Genomic DNA, 21,328 nt, shown 5'->3' with positions numbered 1-21,328 from the left:
CTCTCCCCCCATCGCCGGCGCCCCGTCCCGTGCCCCTCCGCGGGGACCCCGGGCCCTGTGACAGACCCCGTGCCGGGGGGACGGTGGGGACACGTGGGCCGTGGAGGGGCCGCGCGGATTTCGGGGCGCGCCGCAGCCGGCCGGAACACGCTCATTGGCATCCGTCCCGCCGGCCCCGCGCACAGCCCCGCGGCAGGGCCCCCCCAGGCCCCCACATTGGGGGCCCCCGTGGGGCAGCACCCGCCACCGGCCGGGGGTGCCGTGGGGGGGTCCCCGTCCCAGGCTGCGTGCGCCCCCCCGCGCGGAGCCCCTCTGGGAGCCGGACGCTTCATGCCCCACGGAACAGCGGGTGGGAAGCGGCCATGTGGCCCCCCCACCCGGGACAGGGCCCGGCCCCGGGGGTCCCTGCTGTCCCGCTTACCCCACGGGAAGGGGAAGCCCCCCGCCCCGGCCCCCCGCTGGCCCCCGGCCCCTTCTGGCCCCCCCCCGGGGCTGGAGGCAGCTGGGCCGGGGCACCCGGCCAAAGCCGAGGCCTCGACGCCTTCCCCCCGCGCCGGCCGCCCCCGTGCTGGGCTGGGGGGCTGGGACCCCTGAGCGCACCCCCGGCCCCCCGGCCCCACCAGGCCCCACCAGGCCTGGAGGGTCTGGGGGGGCTTCGCCACAGTGGGGGTGTCCAGGGGGCTCCTCTGGCCCCCTCCAGCCCAGGGACGGGGAGTGGCCCCCGCGTTCGCCAGCTGCGGGGAGCGGGACCCCCCCCGGCACAGGAAATCCTGGCTCACGAGCGGGGGCCGGGCCCCCCCCGGCTGCCAGGGCCCCTCGCCCGCTTAATCCGGCCCGGCACGGGGGGATTTGCCGCACCCCAGCCCCATGAATGATTCACCGGGGGACGGAGGGGCCCTGGAGCCCCCCCGGGAGGGCTGGGGGGCAGTGGGTGCTGGGGTCCCCCACCCCACAGCTTCACCGCGCTCCTGAGCCGTGGGGGTGGTCCTGTGCCACGGGGGGGGGGGCGCTGGGGGGCTGCCCCCCCTCCCCAGGGCCTGCAGCCTCCCCCCGCCCGCTCCCCATCCCGCGGTTGCCGTGGCGATGGCGGGAGGCAGCCGGGGATATTTTTAGCTGCTGGTACCACACTGGGGGGAGGGGGCCCAGCCCCACGGCTGCCTGCACATGTATGAGCACACGCGTGTGCACAGGCACACCTGGGCATACCCGTGTGCGTGTATCTGCCCATGCACGGGTACCTGTGTGCACCTGCCTGCGGGCGTGTGTGCCTGCACAGGCTCACATGCGTGCACACACAGCCACACATGAGCCTGACGTGTCTGCAGGCACACACACACCTGTGCATCTACACACACACCCCCCGAGGCACGTGTGTGCACACATCCCCTGCGTGCACACCTATTGCCATGTGCACACCCGCACGAGCACACTCCCGTGCTCTCACACACGTGCATGCAAGTACGCACACACACGCACCCCCCCAACACGTGCAGCCTGGCACATGTGTGCACACAGCTGCCTGCATGCACACCTGTTCCCACATGCACAGCCGTGTTTGCACGCCCACGTGTGCATGCTCCCATGCTTGCGCACACACGCGTGCCTGCACACCCGCCTGTGCTCACACGTGTCCGTACTCACACATACACTCATCCATCTACATGCGTGCTCAGACACGTGCATGCACACATGTTCCCTCACGTGCACACCCACGCTTGCACACCTGCGTGTGCACGTCCCCGTGCTCACACCCCCGTGCCAGCGCCCCCACATCTTTGCATGCACACTGTTTGCAACCCCATGCGTTTGCGCTCCTACGCCTTTGCACCACCACCTGTTTGCACACTCGTGTGTTTGGATGCACCGTGTTTGCACACTCGCGCCTTCGCACGCTCACACCTCACGCCTTCGCACGCTCACGCCTCTGCGCACCCGTCCATTTGCACCCCCACGCCTTTGCACACACCATGTTTGCCCCCCCACGCCTTTGTACCCCCCCACCTTTGTACCCCCCCACCTTTGTAACCCCCCCACCTTTGCACGCACCTCCCTCCTCTCCCGAACTACACTTCCCAGCAGCCCCCGCGCCCCGCCTTGCCCCCCGCCGCCCAATCAGCGCGCGGCTTGCTGGCAGGTGCCAGCAATGGCGGTGCCCAGGCGCTGAGGGAAGCGTTTGCCGGCCGCTACGGTGCGGGGCGAAGGTGAGTGATGGCGGAGGGGGGGCGACACCGGCGGTGGTGGGGGGGTCTCCGGGGCCGGCTCCCGCACCTTTGGTGCGGGAGCCGGCCCCGGAGACCCCCCCACCACCGCCCTGTGGGGTGCCAGGGCCCCACCGCGGCCTCCCCACCCCCACAACTGGGCCCCCTCTGCCCCTCTCCCAGGGAGGGGGTCAGGAATCTTTCCACCCCGTCCCCAAAACCCTCTCACCCCCTCCCCAAAACCCTCTCGCCCCCCCCCCCCGGCTTGCCGCCGCCTTCCCTTTTAGCAGAGCGCGACCATGAAGGTGGTGAACCTGAAGCAGGCCCTCCTGCAGGCCTGGAAGGAGAGGTGGAGCGACTACCAGTGGGCCGTGAACATGAAGCGGTTCTTCCCCCGTGGAGCCACCTGGGACATCCTCAACCTGGCAGGTTCGGGACGTGGGGCGTGGGGGAAGCCGCGGGGGGATGGAGATGGGGAAGGGGTGGAGAGGATGGGGCTTTCTGCTCCGGCGCTGGCCCGGGGGTGGTCCTGTTGCCTGGCCCGGAGATGGACCCGCAGTTAAGCTGGGCTAAAGATCAGCCTGCGGTGGAGGGCTGGCCTGGCAGGACACCCCGGTAGGGCTGGGATCGCCGCGGGCTGCAGCGACACGTGGTGAAACGCTGCTGACGTGGAGCTCCGGGATCGCACCGTGCCTCCCCGACACTGCTCACCACCTGGCTGCCTCAGTTTCCCCCACCGAGAGGGGATAGCGACCCCATCTGCCTTGCCAGCATGCCTAGCCGCGGGAGGGGAGAGCGCTGCGGAGGAGCCAGGTGCTGCTCCAAGGGCCGTTTCCCACCCCTGGTTGTTAGGGTTTCTTTTCCCATCCCTATTCAAGGGCGCTCGACACAAATCCTGCCAAGCGCTGGTACCTGCTGAGCTCCACGGTTTAAAGATTTGCCAGGACTTTACGCCAATTATAGAAACTTGTTGCTAGGTTTTTTTTCCTGTTTGCAAGCCCTGGATAAATAAACAGAGCGCTGCTCGAGGATTGCGGCACTGGGGGATTTAAAGAGAAACAGCCCGGCACAGGCAGCCGCGCTCCTCGCCCGGCCGAGGCGGGGAACCGTTCCCCGATGGGTCTTCTTTTCCTCCCTCCATCCCACCGGGGTTTTTTCTGCCACCGTCTGGCCCGGGGTGATGGTTTTGCCAAACCGTGTCCTCACAGCTGAGTTTCTCAGGCTGGGTTTGTCCCCGTCCCGCTGGGGCCGTTCGGGGTCCGCTCATGGACCTGTGCAGCCCCATGGCGATGTGGGGCTGGAGGAGCCGAGCTGGAGCCGTGGGGCCTGGCTGCGGCGGTGGGGCAGCCGGGTTTACTTGGCGGGGGCTGGCATGGCGGGGGGAGCGGGGTCTGTGAGCGCAGCGCTGGGGGGTGTGGGGGGCGGTTGGCTGGAGGGCCAGCCCGGCCGCTGGCCAGCTGGTCCGCACGGCTCCCTGGTGCCCGGCCCAAGGGACCGGCTCCTGCTCCGCTCGCTGAGACGGTGAGGCCATGGGGCGCTTGGCGTGGGACGGCTCTCGCTGGACGGCTCGTAGTGCCCGTGCTGGGGAAAGGCTTCGTTGGAGGGCAGCCCCTCTGCAAGGAGGGGGAGGGAGCTGGGCCCCTCTTTTCCCCGCTACAGAGGGGAGGATGCTGACGCCGCCGCCGTCCTAGGCAGCACGAGTGTTGTGGGTGTGCAGCGAGGCTGCTCCCGAGGCCCCCAGAGAGGCAGCAACCGCCGCCTGCCTCTCTGCAGCGCTGGAGCCGTCCTTACGAGCTCGTGCCTTTCAGGTTCGAATGACAAAGGAGGAGAAGCTGGCACGAGCTGCCGGGATCACGGCGGTGCCCAGCAAATCTGTGCTGACACGTCTGCAGCGGTAACAGCGTGGGGCTGGCTCGTGTTGGCACTCCCTGATTAGATGGGGAGGGGAAGGCTGCCATTAGCCTTCTGTCCTCGAGCTGAGATGCTTTTGGCCGAGGTCTCAGCCTTCGAGCGAGACCCAGGGAGCCTCCTGCTCCCGCGGTCGGGATCCGGCGACGGCTGCCGCTCCCTCCTTGTCTTCGGGGCGACGACTTCCCAAATGGCTGCTGCCCCCTCTCGCGTCTGGGTGCTTTGACCTACTTACAGCCCGAGCCGCAGCCTGGGGCCTGCTTTTGGGAGGTGGTTCCTGCACTCTGCCATAGTTCAAATGGTCAATTAAAGGCTTGACTGAGCAGCTGGGGCGGGCAGAGCCCCTCCAGCGTGCACGGGCCGGTGCTGGCGGGCGCAGGGAGGGCCAGCTGTGCGGGGCTGGTCCCAGCTGAGAGGGGCCGTCTGCCCGGAGTTCAGCCCCGGGTGCCGGAGCCAAAGTCACCCGGCGGAGGATGCGAGAGCTCCTGGGCAGGACGTGGGAGGGAGGGGAACGTGTCTGGAGAGCAGCAGGCGCTGTTTCGGGGCCAGGGTGCCCGGGGAGAGCTGAGTTAGCAGGAGGCTGCTTGCGCTGCCTGAATTATTTACCGGCTTTTGCCGTCGGGGATTAGAAAGTTGTGGGATTCGGTTGATTTCAGGGAAGCGCAGTGCAGTTGCTGCGGTGAGCACAATTTGTCTTTGCCACTTTTCCTGCGGGATGAGGGCAGAGCATGTGTGTGTCTGCGTGTCCCGCGCTAACCCGGGACCGCCCGGCCCCTCTCCTTCTCTTGCAGAGGCTCTTCTCGAGCAGGCCATGATCGGGCCGTCGCCGAACCCCCTCATCTTGTCCTACCTGAAGTACGCTATCAGCTCCCAGGTAACGGCGCTTCCCGCGCGCTGCCTCCCCCCTCAGCTGCAGGCGCTGCCTGGTCTCGCCTCGCAGCCCCGGTTAGCAGGTGGCCAAAGAAACTGGCTTGTGACGGGCAGACACCCCGAATCTCCCACCCACACCTCCCCTGGGCTTGGGCGGGCGCTGGAGGGCTCAGCACGTGCCCAGGGCGGGGAGGTTTCTGTAAATGGCCTCTGCCCGTCGCCCGGCTGCACGCGGGGTGGGAATCCTTGCCCTGCGAGAGCCTCCGCGCTTGCTGTAAGCTCTGCGCTTTCTTAGCGCGGCGTTTAGTATCGCCTGAAGTTTGTGTGAAACAAACCAGCGATCACCTAAAAATGTCTGTTTGGATTTGTGCCGGGTCAGCGCCCCGGCCCCGTCTGCGGTGACAGGCAGCGGGGCCGTGCCCTGACCTTGCCGTTCCTCAGCAACGGGCGCCGCGCTGGCAGATATCACCCGCTAGCATGCTGCCGCACCGGGCTGTTTTGGTTTGTGTTTTGTTCGTAGATGGTGTCTTATTCCACGGTCCTGACGGCCATCAGCAAGGTATGGCTCTGACAGGTGCTGCCCGAGGTTTTTCTCGTTACCTGTGCCCCACGGATCCGCTTCCCTCCCTACAACTCTCACCAAATATAGGTCAAGTGGAAAACGGCATCCTCCGCTGAGTCAGCAGCGGTCAGACAGCGCAGATTAGCGCCCGAGTCCTTCTGTGTCCCCCTGGGGACAGGCTGGCCGCGGCCGGAGGGTCCCGCTCTGGTTTTAGGGATGGCTGCGGATGTGAAAGCCTTGTCCCTCCGTTGCGTGGGGCCTGACGGGCTCCTGCGCCGCAGCACCCTGCGTGTAAACCACACCCGGGCTGCCGGAAACCACGTCCTCCTGCGGCCGTGGGGATCCAGAGCTGGCGGTGGAAAAGCAGCGCTGCTCATGAGGGAGCGCTGCCAGCACCCGGGCCGCGCGGCGGTGGCCACCTGCCCTGCTCAGCTGGCCGGCTTCCCACGGGTGCTCGGTGTTCACGTGCCACTTCGACGGGGACGAGCCCTCTGCGGCTGCCTCTGCTTGGCGTTTGGGGAGCAATAGCTCCTCGCAGGCTGCGTCAGGGCCCCTACCCTCCCCGAGCACCGGCCTTGCCAGGGCGGCCTCTGATCTGAAGGAAAGATAATTTAAGGGTGAATAATTTATTTCCTCCTGCCTTCCTGTAGTTACTAGGGGACAGGAGGAGACACTGGCATTGTTTTGGGGGGCCACAGGCGCAGGTCGGAGCTGTGCTGTAAACCTGCCGCAAAGCCCCGGCGAGGGTGGGGACCCCTTCAGCGGGGTTCAGCACCGATCCAGGGTGGTGCGTGCGTTCCCAGGCGAGAGTAGAGCCAGCGTGCGGCCGGCTCACACTGAGCGCAGCGACGGGTCTGCTCTGAACAGCGCAGGCTCGTTGTTGTTCCCCTGGCCGCGCGTCGCTGCCCGTTCCGGCAGGGCAGGCAGAGAGCTGACCTTGACAGCTGAGGCTTCCTCCTTCAGATCAGCGTGGGCCGAGAGCAGAGCTGCGGGCTAGCTCCGGCCCAGTGGGGTGGCCCCATCTGCTCCGCAAGGAGGCGGGGAGCTGCGCTTCTGCTGCCCGCCGGCCCCGTGGCCGGCCGAGCTGTTGGCGCACGCTGCCAGCCCCGCCGAGCCGGAGGTGGGCATGCGAGCTGGCGCCGGGCCACCGCCGCGTCAAGGCAGCCGACGGGGAGCGGAGCTCAGGCCCCCGCCGCCGCCTCAGAGAGGCTGCCGAGAAAACCCAGCCTCGGCCCCGCTGCCGCGGCCCGGTTGCCTGCTGTGACCCCGCGAGGGCACGGCCCGGCCGTCGGACAGCCCTGACCTAGTTTTCATTCGAGAGGTTGCTGGGCAGCTGCCAGGGCGAGCGTCCTGCAGCCGGCAGCGCCCGGCCCGGCCCCTGGAGAAAGGGCTTGCGTTTGCTTTTGGAGCTGCGGGAGCCTGGCAGCCCCCATCTGAAATCCGTGTTCTCCTGCTCTAGTTCGATGACTTCTCCCGAGACCTGTGTGTCCAGTCGCTGCTGGAGATCATGGACATGTTCTGTGACCGCCTCAGGTACGGTGTGCTCCTTCCAGCCCCGCCGCCTGGGCCACGGGCGGCACTGCGGGCGGTGCCGGGAGCCCGCGGGCCCCCGCTGAGCCGGGGTGCTTGCCCTGGTAGAGGGAGGCAGGTTTCCCCTCCGGTTCCGTGTCGTTCCTGAGTTGCCGTCCCTCTCTGGCTGCCCCAGGCTGGGCTGCCACACGAGTACCAGCGTGGGCAGAGCAGAGGGAGTCCAAAACCCCTCCGGCTTTGTGGGAAGCTGCAAGGAGCCCGCCTGTTCTGGGAGAAACGCCTCTGCCGTGGTGTTGCTGCCTGGCTGAGGTCGATAGGGGTGGTGTAAGCCCTGTGGCCTGAGCGTGTCTGTCCCCTCGGAGCGTTTTGTTTCTCTTGTGTGGCCTCTGCAGCTTCCCAGGGCCCCAGCTGAGCGTCCCTGTCCGCCAGTGCTTGCAGTCCTGCCTGGGCTGCCCCAGGCAGCTGCCTTGTTTTGCTTCGTGCTCTTCCGCTGGTGGTGCAGGACCCAGGGGAATCCAGACAATTCAGGCCACAAAAACTCTTTTAGAAGCTCGGAAATCTTCCTGTTAACCCCTGGCAGCCTCTTCTGGGAGGCCAGAGCAGCGAGCGTGCGGCGGGGGCGGGAGGAGGAGGAAGGCTGAAGGTAGCAGCTCTTCAATTACATGAAATGAAGCAGCAGCAATGAATATGCATCAGTCACAGATGTTGACAAGGAGCTGTTGCTGGCCGACTGCAGAGCCGGTCACTTAATCCAGTCCCTGCCTAATCTGATCCTCTGCTTAATTTGATCAAAACTTCTGGCCCCGATGATTTGTGCATCAGGAGGGGAAACGTTCATCTCTCGCAGCGCATTGATCAGCGCTGAGCCTCTCTTAGCAAGATAATTTGATTAGAGGCTTGGAAAGTTTCCCTGCAGGAGAGTGGCCAGAGCGGAGTCTGCGCTGGGGAGACTTTATTTCCCCTGGCACAGCGGGGATGCTTGTGGGCTGAGCAGGTTGGGATTTGCGGCACAGGAGCCGGGAGCTGGCGGGCACGTGGGGCTGGGGGCACGGGAGGTGGGTTTGGATTCCCCGGCCTGCCCTGTTCCTGTGCCTCGGCTTCCCTGGGGACAGCGGCCCAGCCCACGGTGAGCAAGGTCCCGTTTTTCTCCCCTTCCCAGCTGCCACGGCAAAGCAGAGGAGTGCATTGGCCTCTGCCGAGCACTGATGAGTGCCCTCAACTGGCTCCTTCGCTGCGCGGCCTTCTACACCGAGAAGGTGAAGGAAACTCTGGAGCAGGGGACGGCCGAGAGCCAGCTGAAGATGTGTCTGGAGCGGCTGGAGAAGATGCTCGGCAGCACCAAGAACCGCGCCCTGATCCACATCGCAAAGCTGGAGGAGACGTGTATGTCGCTGCCCCTGCCCTGCCCCACGGCCTGCTCTGCCTGTGGCTGCTGCCAGGGCTTCCTCCTCGTCGCTGCTGGCCCTGGGGAGATGTTGCCACCTCTCCCTTCCCCCAGCCCGGCTCCTGCCGCATTGTCCGTGCGGCTCCAAGCCCATCTATCTTCCAGCCCTGTTGCCGTAACCGTCTCCTCCCTGGCTCTGTGCCACCCTCTGCCCCCTCCCCTCCATGCTGCCCTTGGAAGAGGAGCAGAATTAATGTGAAGTCTGTGCGAGCTGTTCTGGGCGCGCGGCGGGGCCCATACTCCGCCAGCGTGCCTGGCACAGCCCTGCGCCTTCGGTTGGTGCCTGCGTCTGGCCAAGAGGCTGTGCCAGGCTGAGCCTGGAGCGGGCGCTGCTGGGTGGCACGCAGACCCTCGGCTTGGGTTCGCAGAAGTATGCCGGCCTCTGCTCACCGCGGGGCCCGGCAGGGAGGCCCAGCCTCGGCAGGCCCTCTGCTGCCGTGGGCCTTGGAGCCAGCCTGCCCGACTCCTCGGCGTGTCGCTGAACGCCTGCCCTGCCTCCCCAGCCTCCTGGAGCACTGTGGAGCAGTCCCTCGTCAAGCTGGGGGAGAACCTGAACAGCCTCAGCAACTCCCTGCTGCGAAGCCAGGCTGACGACTGCATCTCCCTCATCAAGAGGTAACTTTGCGCTGCTGTCTCCGTGGGCTCGGAGGGTGAAATGGGCGTGAGCCCTGCTCTGGGGGCTGAGAGCCTCCCGCCTCCCTCCACGCTGGCTCCGTGCCTTGCTGTCCCCTCCCAGCTCAGACCCCAGGACCAGCAGTGGGCTGAGGCTGGCGAGGGGCCCTGTGGTAGGAGGGGGAACAGAGCTGGTGGTGACTTGGGGTTACTCAGGGGTTGTTCCTCCCGTGACCCTGGGGCCCTTGCAGCTCCCTCAGCGGCCATCCCTGTTCTGGATCCCCCTGGAGCCACTCCCGGGGCCTGGGCTGTGGCGCAGGGGCTCGGCCGAGCCTGAGGGCTCCTCTGCAGGGCACGGGAGCTACAAACTGTCCTGCCCCAGAGATGCAGGACAGCAAAGCTCAGGGGCTTGGCCGGGAAGGGAGGGTGGGACAGGAGGAGCAAGGATCCGTCCAAGCAAGGCTCCAGTGACCCTGTGCTGTCATCTGCCACACAGCATCCCCACCATGCTCTCGGTCCACTCTGAGCAGCTGAACAAGACCGGCTTCCCCACCGTGCATGCCGTGGTGCTGTTGGAGGGGACCATGAACCTCACGGGAGAGACCCAGCCGCTGGTGGAGCAGCTGATGATGGTGAAGAGGATGCAGGTACAGAAACGGCATCTTGCTCTCCTGCTCAGGGTGGCCTGGGGGCTGCGGGCCTCGCTGCGGCTCTGTGCTGTGTACCTCCCTGTGCTGATCCTGGCCCAAGGGCACGGACACAGCTGCAGGGAGCAGCATGAGCCCATCAGCGCCTTCGCAGGGGGTTTGGGGTTTGGCTGTCGTTGGGGGAGGCGCTTTATTGCCTTTCCCACACCAGAGGGTTTTGTCTGTGTGCCCTGCAGCGCATCCCCTCCCCGCTCTTTGTGCTGGAGATCTGGAAGGCTTGTTTTGTGGGCCTCATCGAGTCCCCGGAGGGCACGGAGGAGCTGAAGTGGACAGCCTTCACCTTCCTGAAGGTAGGGCCCAGCCCCGCCGCGAGCGCAGCGCTCTGAGCCCTGGGCGTGCTGCTGCCTTTTCCCCGCGCACCCGGCCCCTGCTGAACACTGGCAGAGAATTGGATCTCCTCTCCCGTGGCGTGCCCCTCGGGGTCCCGCTGAGCCCGTGGCAGCCCTCCTGCAGCCCACCTTGCTGTCCAGCGCCTCTTCTCAGCCCAGCCCCACGTTGTTTTGCAGAGCGGCTTTCCTGGGGTGTTGTGGGGGAAATCCTGGCCTTTGAAGGGTGCTGCAGCGGCCGCAGGGCCTCTGCTCCCCGGAGTGGTCTGCTTTGCCTCTGTTCTTTGAACCAGACAAAAGGGCTCTGCGTGTAGTTTCAGGCCTGACACATGCTCTGGCCGGCGCTGGGCTCCTCTGCAGCCTGGCTGTTGAGAGATGGCCATGCCTTGCAGCTCCCTGTCCCGCTGGAAGGACTCTGCGGAGGAGAGGCGGGGGGACAAAGTCCCCTGGGCGTGCGGGCTGCTCCAGAAATGCTCCTTTCCCTGGGCTGGGGGAGCAGCTGCTTGCAGGCGTGTTTTTGCATGGGCCCCTGTGTCGCTGGGAGCGCAGAGTGGGGTCTGCCTCGGTCAGTCATTTCCGTCCCCATGTCTTTCAGATCCCCCAGGTGCTGGTTAAACTCAAGAAGTATCCCCAAGGGGAGAAGGTGAGTCTGAGGGCTGTCGGTTGGGGCTGTTCACCGTGTTGTGTGCACGAGCTGTGTTTGTCACGGTGGTGCCGGTGCGTGGCCCAGTCTGCGTGGGGGTGGCTGCGGTAGGAGAGGGCCTGTGTCTCAACGACCTTCCTCTAACGGACAAGGCAGCGCGGGAGGAGAGGGTGGGCTTGTGTCGGCAGCGCTCCGAGCTGAGTGCCTGGCTTTGTGCATGGCAGGACTTCACCGAGGATGTGAACTGTGCCTTCGAGTTCCTGCTGAAGCTGACCCCTCTGCTCGACAAAGCGGATCAGCGATGCAAGTGAGTGCTCACCGTGCCCGGGGCTGACCTGCAGCACCGTGAGCCTGTGGCCAGCCCGTGCCGCAGCAGCCTTGTCCTCTCTGCGGGGAGCTGTGGTTCGGGGTGCTGGGGCAGCTCCTGACAAGGTGTTTTTAGTCTCTGATCCAATTCCTTCTTCCTGAGGACCTTGTGCTGCCAAATGAGCAAGGCAGGGGAGTGTCTGACAGCTGATTCAGGTGTTGGTGATGCTGTGTGATATCTAGAGCTGCTTTTGGCCCCGCAGCATCCTTGGAGGGGTGGGACCAGAGCCAGGAGGGCAACCCAGGAGTCCCCGTGCCCCGCAGCTCTGCCCAGGGCAGCAGGAATGCCGCCCCTCAGGCCAGCGTTCTTCTTTCTCTCTTCCAGCTGCGACTGCACGAGTCTGCTCCTGCAGGAGTGCGGCAAGCACGGGCTGCTTTCCGAGGCCAACATGACCAATCTGATTGACAAACGGTACAGCCCCCTCGAGAGTCTGGGTAACCGAGTGGGCTTGGAGCACCTTGCCGTCCTCCTCCTTGCGGGGAGCACAAAGGACCCGCTGTGGTGCCGCTGGCTGTCCTGCGGCTGGGATGCCATGGCCTGGAGGGACGTGGCTTTGCTTGCAGTGACAGATTGAGTGCAGCAAAGTCTGTCCTCGGCTGGTGGTGGCCTGAGGTGGTGGCCTTTCCTCATGGGTGTTGATGGTGGAGGTGGTGGGAGGTGGCTGAGCGTGGAGAGGAGCGAGGCAGGGTGATGAATTCTTGCTCACGGGCCCCTTTGCGGATTCCCCAGGAAGGCGGACAGAGAACACGCTCCGTGCTTGAAATCGGCAGAGAACGCCAACATCCAGCCAAACCCAGGGCTCATCCTGAGGGCCGAGCCCACTGTCACCAACATCCTGAAGGTGAGTCCCCTCCTGCGTCCGCGCTGGCCAGGCTGGTCTCAGCCCCAGAGCCGGTTTCCAGCAGCGCCGCTCTCACCAGGCAGCTGGGATGGTTGGGAGGTGCCTGATCTCCCACTGTGATGGGGTGGAGGAATCACACAGCCTTGTTCTACTGTGAAGACCGGGAGCTCCCCTCCTCCTTCCCAGGAGGAGCCGTCAGGCGGCACATTGCTGTCTGCCAGCAGCCTCAGCCCAGCCAGCTCTGCCCATCCTGCTCTCGGCCGCTTCTGCGCGGGATCTCCCCCGGTTCCTGGGGACTCCCTCCCCTTCCCTGTGTCACACTGGTTGCCTCACTGCTGCTCAGCACAAGAGGGTGTTTTACGGCCGGTTTTGCTGCCCCGGCGCGCTGTGGCACTCCCTGCACTGTGCCCTGCGGTGCCTGGGCCTCGGAGAGCTGCCTCCGCACCCCCCTGAACCCTGCAGGGCCCTGCTCGCCTGGGACAGCTCTGGAGTCCATCAGCTCTGCCCCCGCGGCTGGACTTTCACTGCTGCTCTGTAGCACGTGTTCCCTGTGACTTCTTTCTTCTATTTTTCTTGTAGACCATGGATGCGGACCACTCCACATCCCCCGAGGGGTTACTGGGGGTCTTGGGTCACATGCTGTCTGGGAAGAGCCTGGACTTGCTGCTGGCAGCGGCGGCAGCGACTGGCAAGCTGAAATCCTTTGCTCGGAAGTTCATCAAGTGAGCGTCCACCTGGACAACGTTCCCGGTGACTGGCGGGGCTGGGGTAGCAGGCAGCCCCCCAGGCTCTCCCCCAGACAGGGGGGATATGCCTCTGGCCCAGTGTCTCTGCAGCACTGGATCCAGCAGAGCCCTGGGGAGGGCTGGGATCTCGGGGAGACTGCGTCCACCGTGCAACACCTCTGCTTTGCTCTGAGTGAGCAGGGCAGGGAACCGGAGTCGGGCTGGTTTAAGGGCTGTATGAGATCTGACAGCGCCGGTGCAGCCTCGGAAGCAGGGCGCTAGCTGCGTGTGCACCTTCAGTCCCCAGGCGCCTGTGTCCTGGTTAGAGCACACGCATCAGCACGCGTGGGGCTGCGTGATGAGCTTTGCCGAGCAGGGGGGCCTGAGGCAGCTGGAGCCACGCGGGGCCGGCTGGGTGCACGGCCCCACGGCAGACGGTGGCATGGCCATGCCATGCTCGCTCCACAGCGGGGGTTTGTGCCGCTGTGGTACAGAGAGGTCTGTGCCCAGAAATCCGCACGCAGCCGGGCAGAGCTGGTTCCGGCAAGAGGATGCGCTCAAAGACGGAGCCGAGAAGCGTTGCTGGACCTGTTTTGCTGCAGGGGAGCCGAGGGAGGCGACGGCTCGTCCCTGCTGCGGGAGGGTGTCTGCGGAGCGGGGCCTTGCTCCGGTCACTGCCCACCCGGCTCCTCCGTGCGGGGCACGGCTGGGCGCTGGGCTGGGGTGCAGGAAGGGGCCTGTAGGCAGGGGCAGCCCCCTGGTTGTCTTGGGGGTGGGAAGAGGGCTGTTTCACGTGATGATAGCGCTTCACCGCAGCTCTCTCTTACCCCTCTAGGCTGAACGAATTCACGAAGCCCATCAGCGGAGAAAGCTGTAAGTGTGAGCACATCCGTGTGTGGGGTGGTTGGAGCTGTGCTCCCCCAGCTGTGCCCCGTGCTGGGACGCTGCGGAGCCTGGCTGGGTTAAGCTGAGACTGGCTGTGGTGCCAGAGCGAGCCCAGTTGTGCCGGGCCTGGCTGGGAGCTGCTGGCAGGGAGCCCGGCAGAGGGGTGCGTGGCCGCGTGCTGGTGGGGATCTGGGCTCCCGGAGACCCACTGCCCTCACGCGTGGCACACGTGTGTCCATCTCGAGTGTGGAGTGTTCCCTGCTTGCCGGGGAAGAGCTCCTTCTCCCCAGCCCAGCCTGCGGGGCCCCTCGGGGCCAGCCCTGCCCCGGCTCCCTCCCTGGAAGGGATGATGTGTCAGCGCAGCGCCCGAGATAAGGATTCCGACTGCGTTTGCGTGTGATGAAACTTACTGAGTGCTCTGACCTTCCGTGGCACGGGGGGAACTCAGGGATGGGCTGGGGCTGCCAAACGGGGGGCCAAAGCTGCTCCGGGGGCTTGAGGGGAGTCAGACAGGGTGGAGGGGGGCACTTTTGGCACATCCCCTGCAGCCCTCGTTCGCACACAAGCGCTTGAGGTTAGGAAAGCTGCCTGGAGGACGTGGGATCCCGGCCCCCGAGCTCACAGGGCTCCTGCCTGCCTCCTCGTGCCGAGGCTGGAGATCCTCACGGTCTTTGTTTCTCCCCCCTCAGCCAAATCGGCCTCGGTTCGGGCCCTGCTCTTCGACATCTCTTTCCTGATGCTGTGCCATGTGGCCCAGACCTACGGCTCGGAGGTAAGCGTCCTCTGGGATGGGGCTCTGACCTCGCCAGCGCAGCGGCCTGCCAGCCTCCTCTAGCGGCCAGCTGTCCCCCGCCGCCGTCCCCTCCGCCACCATCCCGCAGCCGCCGTCCCCTCCGCCACCATCCCGCAGCCGCCGTCCCCTCCGCCACCATCCCGCAGCCACCCCGCCGCGCAGGGCAAAGCCCCGCTGCCTTCACCCAGCGCAGGCAGAAATCTGTCCCTGCAGGGTCTGTCAGTGCCCGGTGGTGCAGCAGAGCTGGCCGCAGCCTTCCCGAGGGCTTTGGCCATGCTCCCTTCACGGTACCGAGGTGTTGGTGGGAACGCTGACGCCGCACCTCTCCGGGCTGGCTCTGAGCCCCCCAGGCTTTTCCCAGCCTTGCCCCTCTGGTTTGGCGCTGGCTGAGGGGGGGCGTGCAGCCAGGCTGAGCCCCGGCCCAGCCCGGTGAGAGGAGGAACTTGCAGCCCCACGCAGGAAACGGCACTTTGGCTGCATGAAAACTTTCCAGGTTTCAACATCTGCGTGTGTCGGGAGGCGAAACGATACCGAAACACCAGGAACGCGGAGAGGGAGCGGAAGGGGGGCTGGGGGGGGCCTGCCCGGCCAGCCCTGGGGGGCGGGGAGGGGGAGTCCTGGCTGGAGGCAGCTTGGAGCGGACGTGCCCCGGGCTGTCCGCTGGGGTCTTGTCCCCCGGCCCAGCACGACTTTCCTGACCAGCTGCTGCTGAACAGATGTGCAAAACTTCTGACAAAAATAGTGTCCCCTGGGGGACGGCAGGCTGAAGTGGGGAAGCAGCGTGTGGGATTCCCAGCTCGCGTTCCCCCTGGGAGCGATCCCAGCTGGCTGCCAGCTGGGCTGCGGGCCCTAACCCCGGACTGCGGGCCCTGACCCCACGGAGCCGTGGGCCGGCCAGCCCCGGTGCTGGGGACGCCGAGCACAGCTCGGCGGGTGGGGGACAGGGGGCCCTTTCTGGGCGGGACACGGTGACACCGTGGCCACGCTCGCAGCCCCTTGGGACTGGTCCTGTCCCGGCGTCTCCCCAAGGGAAGCCGCTGGAGCGCTGCGGGGGGCTGTGGTCCCCCGGGGAGCCCTTTGGCAGAGGGGGGAAAACTGCAGCCCGCAGACCAGAAACCAGTGCCTTACTGGGGGCTGACCAGTGCCTGCTGTCCGTGCAGCCACAGGGCGGCGCTGTTCCCCCAGCCACGAGCTCCCCGGAGTGGGGGTCACTCCCCAGGGTGGGGGTCCCCAGCGGGGTCCCTGCGGGATGCAGGTCGCGCGGCAGACCCTGTGCCGGCTCCCTTCCAGGTGATCCTGTCGGAGTTGAGCCCGGCGGGCGAGGTGCCCTTCTTCGAGACCTGGATGCTGACCTGCATGCCCGAGGAGGGGAAGATCCTCAACCCCGACCACCCCTGCTTCCGTCCTGACTCCACGAAGGTGGAGTCCCTGGTCGCCCTCCTCAACAACTCCTCCGAGATGAAGCTGGTGTAAGAGCTCGGCCCGCTCGCCCGCCCTGCCGGGCCGGGGCAGACCCGGACGGGAGCACCCTGTCTCCCCCAGCCCCGTGGCCGCTCTGAGCGAGTGCCTGAACCTCGCCCTGCCGCTGTTGTTCCTGGCAGGCAGATGAAGTGGCACGAGGCATGTCTGAGCATCTCGGCCGCCATCCTGGAGATCCTCAACGCCTGGGAGAACGGCGTCCTCACCTTTGAGTCCATCCAGGTGGGCCTGGCGGAAGGACGGTGTGGGGCAGAGCGGACACCGGCACTGAGCTGTGTCCTGAGGGGGGGGCCCCTGTGCTTCGGCCCTGAACGCTGCTGCAGCTGCTGCGGGGCTCGCTGGCTCCTTCATGGCTTGGCCGGGGAGCTGATGTGACTCTAGTCCCTCAGCGCTGCCCCAAACCGCCCCGTTGGTGGCACTGGTGCTGGCAGGGCCAGGTTCAGCCCACGGAGGAGAGAAGGGCTTGGACCCTGCAATCGGGGCCCTCGGCCCTGGGCGGTGATGCTGAGGTGAAGCATGTGCATTCACACGTGTCTGTGCTCACCCACCGCCCGTCTCGTCCTAGAAAATCACAGACAACATCAAGGGCAAGGTGTGCAGCATGGCCGTGTGCGCGGTGGCCTGGCTGGTGGCCCACGTCCGCATGCTGGGCTTGGATGAGCGGGAGAAGTCCCTGCAGATGATCCGGCAGCTGGCCACCCCCCTGTACAACGAGAACACGCTGCAGTTCTACAACGAGCGGTGAGCTCTGCTGCGCTGTGTCGTGCTGTCTCCTGCTCTGCTTCCGCGTCCCGGGGCCCACGTGACCTTCGCTCTCTCCGCAGTGTGGTGATCATGAGCTCCATCCTGGAGCACATGTGCGCGGATGTCCTGCAGCAGACGGCTACACAGATCAAGTTCCCCTCCACGGGCATGGACACCATCCCCTACTGGAACCTGCTGCCCCCCAAGAAGCCCATCAAGGAGGTGCTGACCGGCGTCTTCACCAAGGTGCTGGAGAAGGGCTGGGTCGACAGCCGCTCCATCCACATCTTCGACTCCCTGCTGCACATGGGAGGCGTCTACTGGTTCTGCAACAACCTGGTGAAGGTACAGGGTGAAGGAGGCAGGCGGCTGTGAATCCCAGCGCTGTGGCTGGGTGTCAAGGGTAGAACCGGGGGTCCAGGAGTGCCGGGTGGGGCTGGGCTGGCTGCTGTCACAGCCCCGGGCGCTGGAGGCGAGTGGGGCAGGCCCAGCTGTGCCCGTGCCTCCCTCAGCCTTGCCCTCCGCCTCGCAGGAGCTGCTGAAGGAGACGCGGAAGGAGCACACGCTGCGGGCTGTGGAGCTGCTCTATGCCATCTTCTGCCTGGACATGCAGCAGCTGACGCTGACGCTGCTGGGCCACATCCTGCCCAACCTGCTCACGGACTCCTCCAAGTGGCACACCCTCATGGACCCCCCAGGAAAGGCCCTCGCCAAGTAAGACCCCGGGCGTGCGGGCGCCCTCTCCTTTGGGTCAGGCGGGCCCGTGTGTGGGGATGGGGAGATGGTTTCTGCTGGGACGGGGGTCCCAGCCACCTGGTTCGCGCTCTGGCCCTGACACTGCTGGCAGGAGCGGGGGTGCTGGTGTCCCAGGCCCTGTTCGCTGCTGGCTCTCGCTGAAAGGGATCTGCTGTGCCCCATCCCGACGCACGCTCCGGACTCCGCCATCTTCCCTTGCGTGCGCACCGCTGTCCGGGTGTGCTGGCGGCACTCACAGTGTCCCTGCTCTGTCCCCAGGCTCTCCGTCTGGTGTGCCCTGAGCTCCTACTCCTCCCACAACAAGGGCCAGGCGTCCGCCAGGCAGAGGAAGAGGCACCGAGAGGACATTGAGGTGCGCACGGCGGGAAGTGGGGCTTTCTTGGAGGCGCTCTGTGTGCAGGGTGGGGTCTGCGGGAGGTGGCAGTGGCGGGAGGAGGGGGTTAGCTGAGAGTGGGCTCCCTGCCTGGGTTCTCTGGGCTGTCTGAGGCCCTTTGACCTTGAAATCTGGGGTTTCCCTTTTGTTTTCTGGGGAAGGGGTCCATATGAGGTTGGCGCAGGCGGAGATCCTCTGGGTGGACAGAGATCGTAGTCCTGGGCCGTGGGGCTGGGCAGAGCTCAGGGTGGGTCATCAGCCCCGGGGAGGGGGGCCAGGATCCCCCTTCAGAGAGGGGCTGGTGGGGCTGAACCCCCTCTGCCCCCAGGATTACATCAGCCTGTTCCCGCTGGATGACACGCAGCCCTCCAAGCTCATGCGCCTGCTGAGCTCCAACGAGGAAGACTCCAACATCCTCTCCAGCCCCAGTAAGTGCGGGCGGCTGCTGGGGAAGGCACCGTCCTGCCTCGCTGCTCGTTTCTGGGTGTGAAGTGTGTACAAACTGGCCAGGTGAAGATTTAGAGCGCTCAAGTGTGTTTTTCTGAGTTACCCCGGTGCTTTTACGCTTAGAAAAGGTCGAGCTCTTCATTTGTCTGATCGGAACAGCTTAGGAGAGGGGATGAGGTTGCACTTCCGTGACGTTGCCACTCAGCCCAGTGCGTCACGCACGAGGGGCTCGAGGAGGTTTTTTGGGGCCCCGTCACCCCAGACGGTCTGTGTGGGGCCGGGGAGCTGCTGTGCTGCAGCAAGAGTGGCAGGAGCTGACGTTCCTGATGTCTGTGGCTAAATCCTGAAATTCCACTGTTGTTAGCAAGGCAGCGAGCGGAGCTGATGAGTCCCTGCAGTCACGTCTGTGTGTCCCTGCCGCGGGTTGCAACAGCTCCGGCGGGACGTGCCGGGGGGTGTCCGTGCCGTGGTGGGCGCTGTCGCGGCGCTCGCATGCATTGTCTGGGCTCCTGGGCGGTGAGTCAGGATGTTCCTCGGTCGTTCTTTCTGCTGCTGCCCTTACCCCAAGTTGCTCTTTATTTATTAGTTTTCAGTACATCCATCAACCTGTGGTTTTTGTTGGTTTCATTACTGTTGAAATATGGGGTTTTCCCTTTATTTCACTATCTTTTTTTAACTTTTTGAGACACTTCCACCTCTTTCCAGTGACATTCAGGACTTTTTTGGCCTGTTTGCTGCAGTGATGTGGAAATGCCGCTTCCTGCAGCGGCCACATAACTCATGTGATTCCATGAGAAAAGTGTGGGAGGGCTTTCTTTTTTTGGTGAGCATCCTCAGAGCAGCCCCAGGTGGGTCCCGCCGATCTTGGCAGTAGCTGTGTACTGTGGATCTGCACCAGAGCCTTCCCGGGAGCCTCCTGTCCCGTTGGGCCGGAGACGGCCCAGTTCCTCTCCCGCAGGAGCACTCGGCAGCGCTTCACAGTTTGGGTCGGGTAAATCCCCGTGGTCTGTCCAGGATTTGCTGTTGGTGCGTTGGCCGCGCCTCAGCTCTGGTAGCTAAATCGTACCCCGACAGCGGGATTTTAGTGCTGCTGTGCAGCTGTCGAACATCTGGCTTGCTCCGCCCAGCCGGCTGTGCTGCAGGATGTGCAGCAGGCGCGTCGCTGCGCCTCGGCGGAGCGCTGTTCTCTCCCGATCGTGACATTGCGTTAGGTTGCTCATGCCCTCGCGGAGCATCAGGGCCGAGTCACTGCTGCAATGAAACCGAACGGGGAGCAGCAGGGAGGCACCCTCGTGGCCTCGCTCACGCTGACTCCTTGGAGATGTCATTGAGCTTGGTCAGACTCAGAATGCATCTGGCTTGTGCAAGAGCCAGGTGTCACGCCCCAGGAGCAGCGGTGGCAGCGCGTGGAGCCCTCCTCGGGCTGTGGCGCTCTGTCACGCCTGGGGCACGTGTGGGCCTGCGCCGCCTGCCGGGGCTTCCCGCATCCCGGCAAGGACGGCGCCCGAGGCAGAGCCTGTCCGCCTGCTGCGCATCTCCGCTGTGCCCAGGGAGTGGAGACTGCGCTCGTTTGGGTACGGACGGGGGCGAGGGCCGTGGTCTCTCCCACTCCGCGGGGTAGCTCGTGGCACAGCCCATCCTGGAGCCCGAGGGCTGGGCGAGCTCAGGTAGCCAGAGGTGGCCAGGGTGGGTGTGTTGGCACGGCTGCGGGGGCCAAGAGGCCGTTCCAGCCTCCCCCAGCCTGACAGATGTTCTCCCCAACAGATCGCTCGATGAGCAGCTCACTCTCCGCCTCCCAGCTTCACACCGTCAGCATGAGGGACCCCCTGAACAGGGTGCTGGGTAAGGGGGCTGGGTCCCGGAGGGGGCACCGGGGTGGGGCCTGGCCGTGGGGTCGAATCCGGCCGTGCCAAGACGCTGGTGGGGGCCTGTCCCCTGTGCGGGAGGCTTGGGCCTCCCTGAACCGGCCTGGCTTCTGATATTTCCCTGTCTCCACAGCAAACCTCTTCCTGCTCATCTCTTCCATCCTGGGCGCCAAGACGGCCGGCACGCACACCCAGTTTGTCCAGTGGTTCATGGAGGAGTGCGTGGACTGCCTGGAGCAGGGCAGCCGCGGCAGCATCCTCCAGTTCATGCCCTTCACCATGGTGAGTCCCGCGGCCGCCTCGGCCTTCTCCCTGGCCCCGGGGTGCTCTGGTTCCACGGGACAGACGGACGCGTCCGGGGGCGTCCCGCTGCCTGGTGTCTCCGGCGCTGCTGTGAGTCGGCTGTTTCTCCTCTCTCCCGGCAGGTTTCAGAGCTGGTGAAAGTGTCCACCATGTCCAGTCCCAAAATAGTCCTGGCCATCACGGATCTCAGCCTGCCCCTGGGCCGCCGTGTCGCTGCCAAAGCCATCGCTGCGCTGTGAGCAGGGCCCCTCCCTCCTGCATGGCAGCTGCTGGGAAATCCGTGAGGACGTGGTGCCGGACCTGGGACAGCCTCTCCGTCACCGCGGGCTCAGCCTGGCCCCGCCGCGGGGCGGCTTCCCTCTGCGTTCGGCTGCCCTTGCTGCCTCGTGGTGGGCTTTCAGGGGCTGGGACAAACCCCCTGCTTTTTTTTTTTTTTTTTCTATGATTCATTCAGTCCTTTTATAGAACCAGGCTTTGCTTTGCTTCTGTTTGGTTTTCCAGGGCCCTGGGACGTCCCGCAGCCATGCTCGCTGATGGGGGCGAGGGGAGGGGAAGGGGGAAGGGGCTGGCTCTGGCCCCAGCCTGCCCTGGCTCTGCGGGAGCGCGGGGGGCTCCCTGAGGGGCTCTGCCTGGGGAGCGGGTGCCTGTGGCCGCCCCGCTGCAGATGTGCGGCTGGGTGGAGCGGAGACGCTTTCCTGCCGCGCTGTCAACAGCGAGCAAATTCTTGTTGGAAATTCCCGCACGTGAGCGTGAGTTCACCCCGCGTCCCCCGCGCCGAGCAGGGCAGCCGCAGGCAGCGCGTGACCGCGGCCTTGCCAGCGCCGTGCCGCCCTGCTCCTCGGCGGGGCCGCCCTGGCTCCCGGCGGCTGCTTCCCTGGTGAATCCGCCCGTAGCTGTCCCAAAACCCCCACCCTGGGGGGGGGCAGGGCCGGGGCGGCTTCGCCTGTGCT

The 21,328-nt window shown here is 65.6% G+C and overlaps 1 protein-coding gene across 3 annotated transcripts; it reads left to right on the top strand.

Annotated features, from left to right (window-relative positions):
- Nucleotides 1-2,146: 2,146 nt before the first annotated feature.
- MED24 (mediator complex subunit 24) lies at nt 2,147-20,850 on the top strand. 3 transcript variants are annotated; one of them, XM_086766968.1, is made up of 26 exons: nt 2,147-2,201; nt 2,489-2,627; nt 4,898-4,980; nt 5,497-5,535; nt 6,998-7,071; nt 8,228-8,451; nt 9,016-9,127; nt 9,621-9,771; nt 10,008-10,121; nt 10,753-10,800; nt 11,025-11,107; nt 11,492-11,578; nt 11,897-12,008; nt 12,588-12,730; nt 13,569-13,606; nt 14,308-14,390; nt 15,702-15,880; nt 16,013-16,112; nt 16,456-16,631; nt 16,715-16,979; nt 17,167-17,348; nt 17,649-17,742; nt 18,092-18,191; nt 19,975-20,052; nt 20,209-20,357; nt 20,501-20,850. In XM_086766968.1, exons 2-26 carry the CDS (start codon nt 2,498-2,500, stop codon nt 20,615-20,617), a joined length of 2,961 nt encoding a protein of 986 aa, XP_086623094.1. In that variant the 5' UTR covers nt 2,147-2,201; nt 2,489-2,497; the 3' UTR covers nt 20,618-20,850. The 3 variants fall into 3 exon arrangements, with proteins under 3 accessions (XP_086623094.1, XP_086623095.1, XP_086623097.1); XM_086766969.1 differs by having other exon boundaries at nt 2,486-2,627; XM_086766971.1 differs by lacking the exon at nt 5,497-5,535.
- The last annotated feature ends 478 nt before the right edge of the window (nt 20,851-21,328 follow it).

Source organism: Chlamydotis macqueenii, chromosome 25 (genome assembly GCF_036417535.1).
Source record: "Chlamydotis macqueenii isolate bChlMac1 chromosome 25, bChlMac1.mat, whole genome shotgun sequence".
Lineage (NCBI taxonomy): Eukaryota > Metazoa > Chordata > Aves > Otidiformes > Otididae > Chlamydotis > Chlamydotis macqueenii.
This window is presented reverse-complemented; position numbering and strand designations above follow the sequence as displayed.

Bases quoted from the DNA above. Each gene is read 5' to 3' on its own strand.
- MED24 (XM_086766968.1), top strand. From the start codon at position 2,498: ATGAAGGTGGTGAACCTGAAGCAGGCCCTCCTGCAGGCCTGGAAGGAG. The intron at 16,632-16,714 runs GTGAGCTCTGCT...CTCTCTCCGCAG, and splicing joins CTGCAGTTCTACAACGAGCG to TGTGGTGATCATGAGCTCCA. The intron at 16,980-17,166 runs GTACAGGGTGAA...TCCGCCTCGCAG, and splicing joins TCTGCAACAACCTGGTGAAG to GAGCTGCTGAAGGAGACGCG.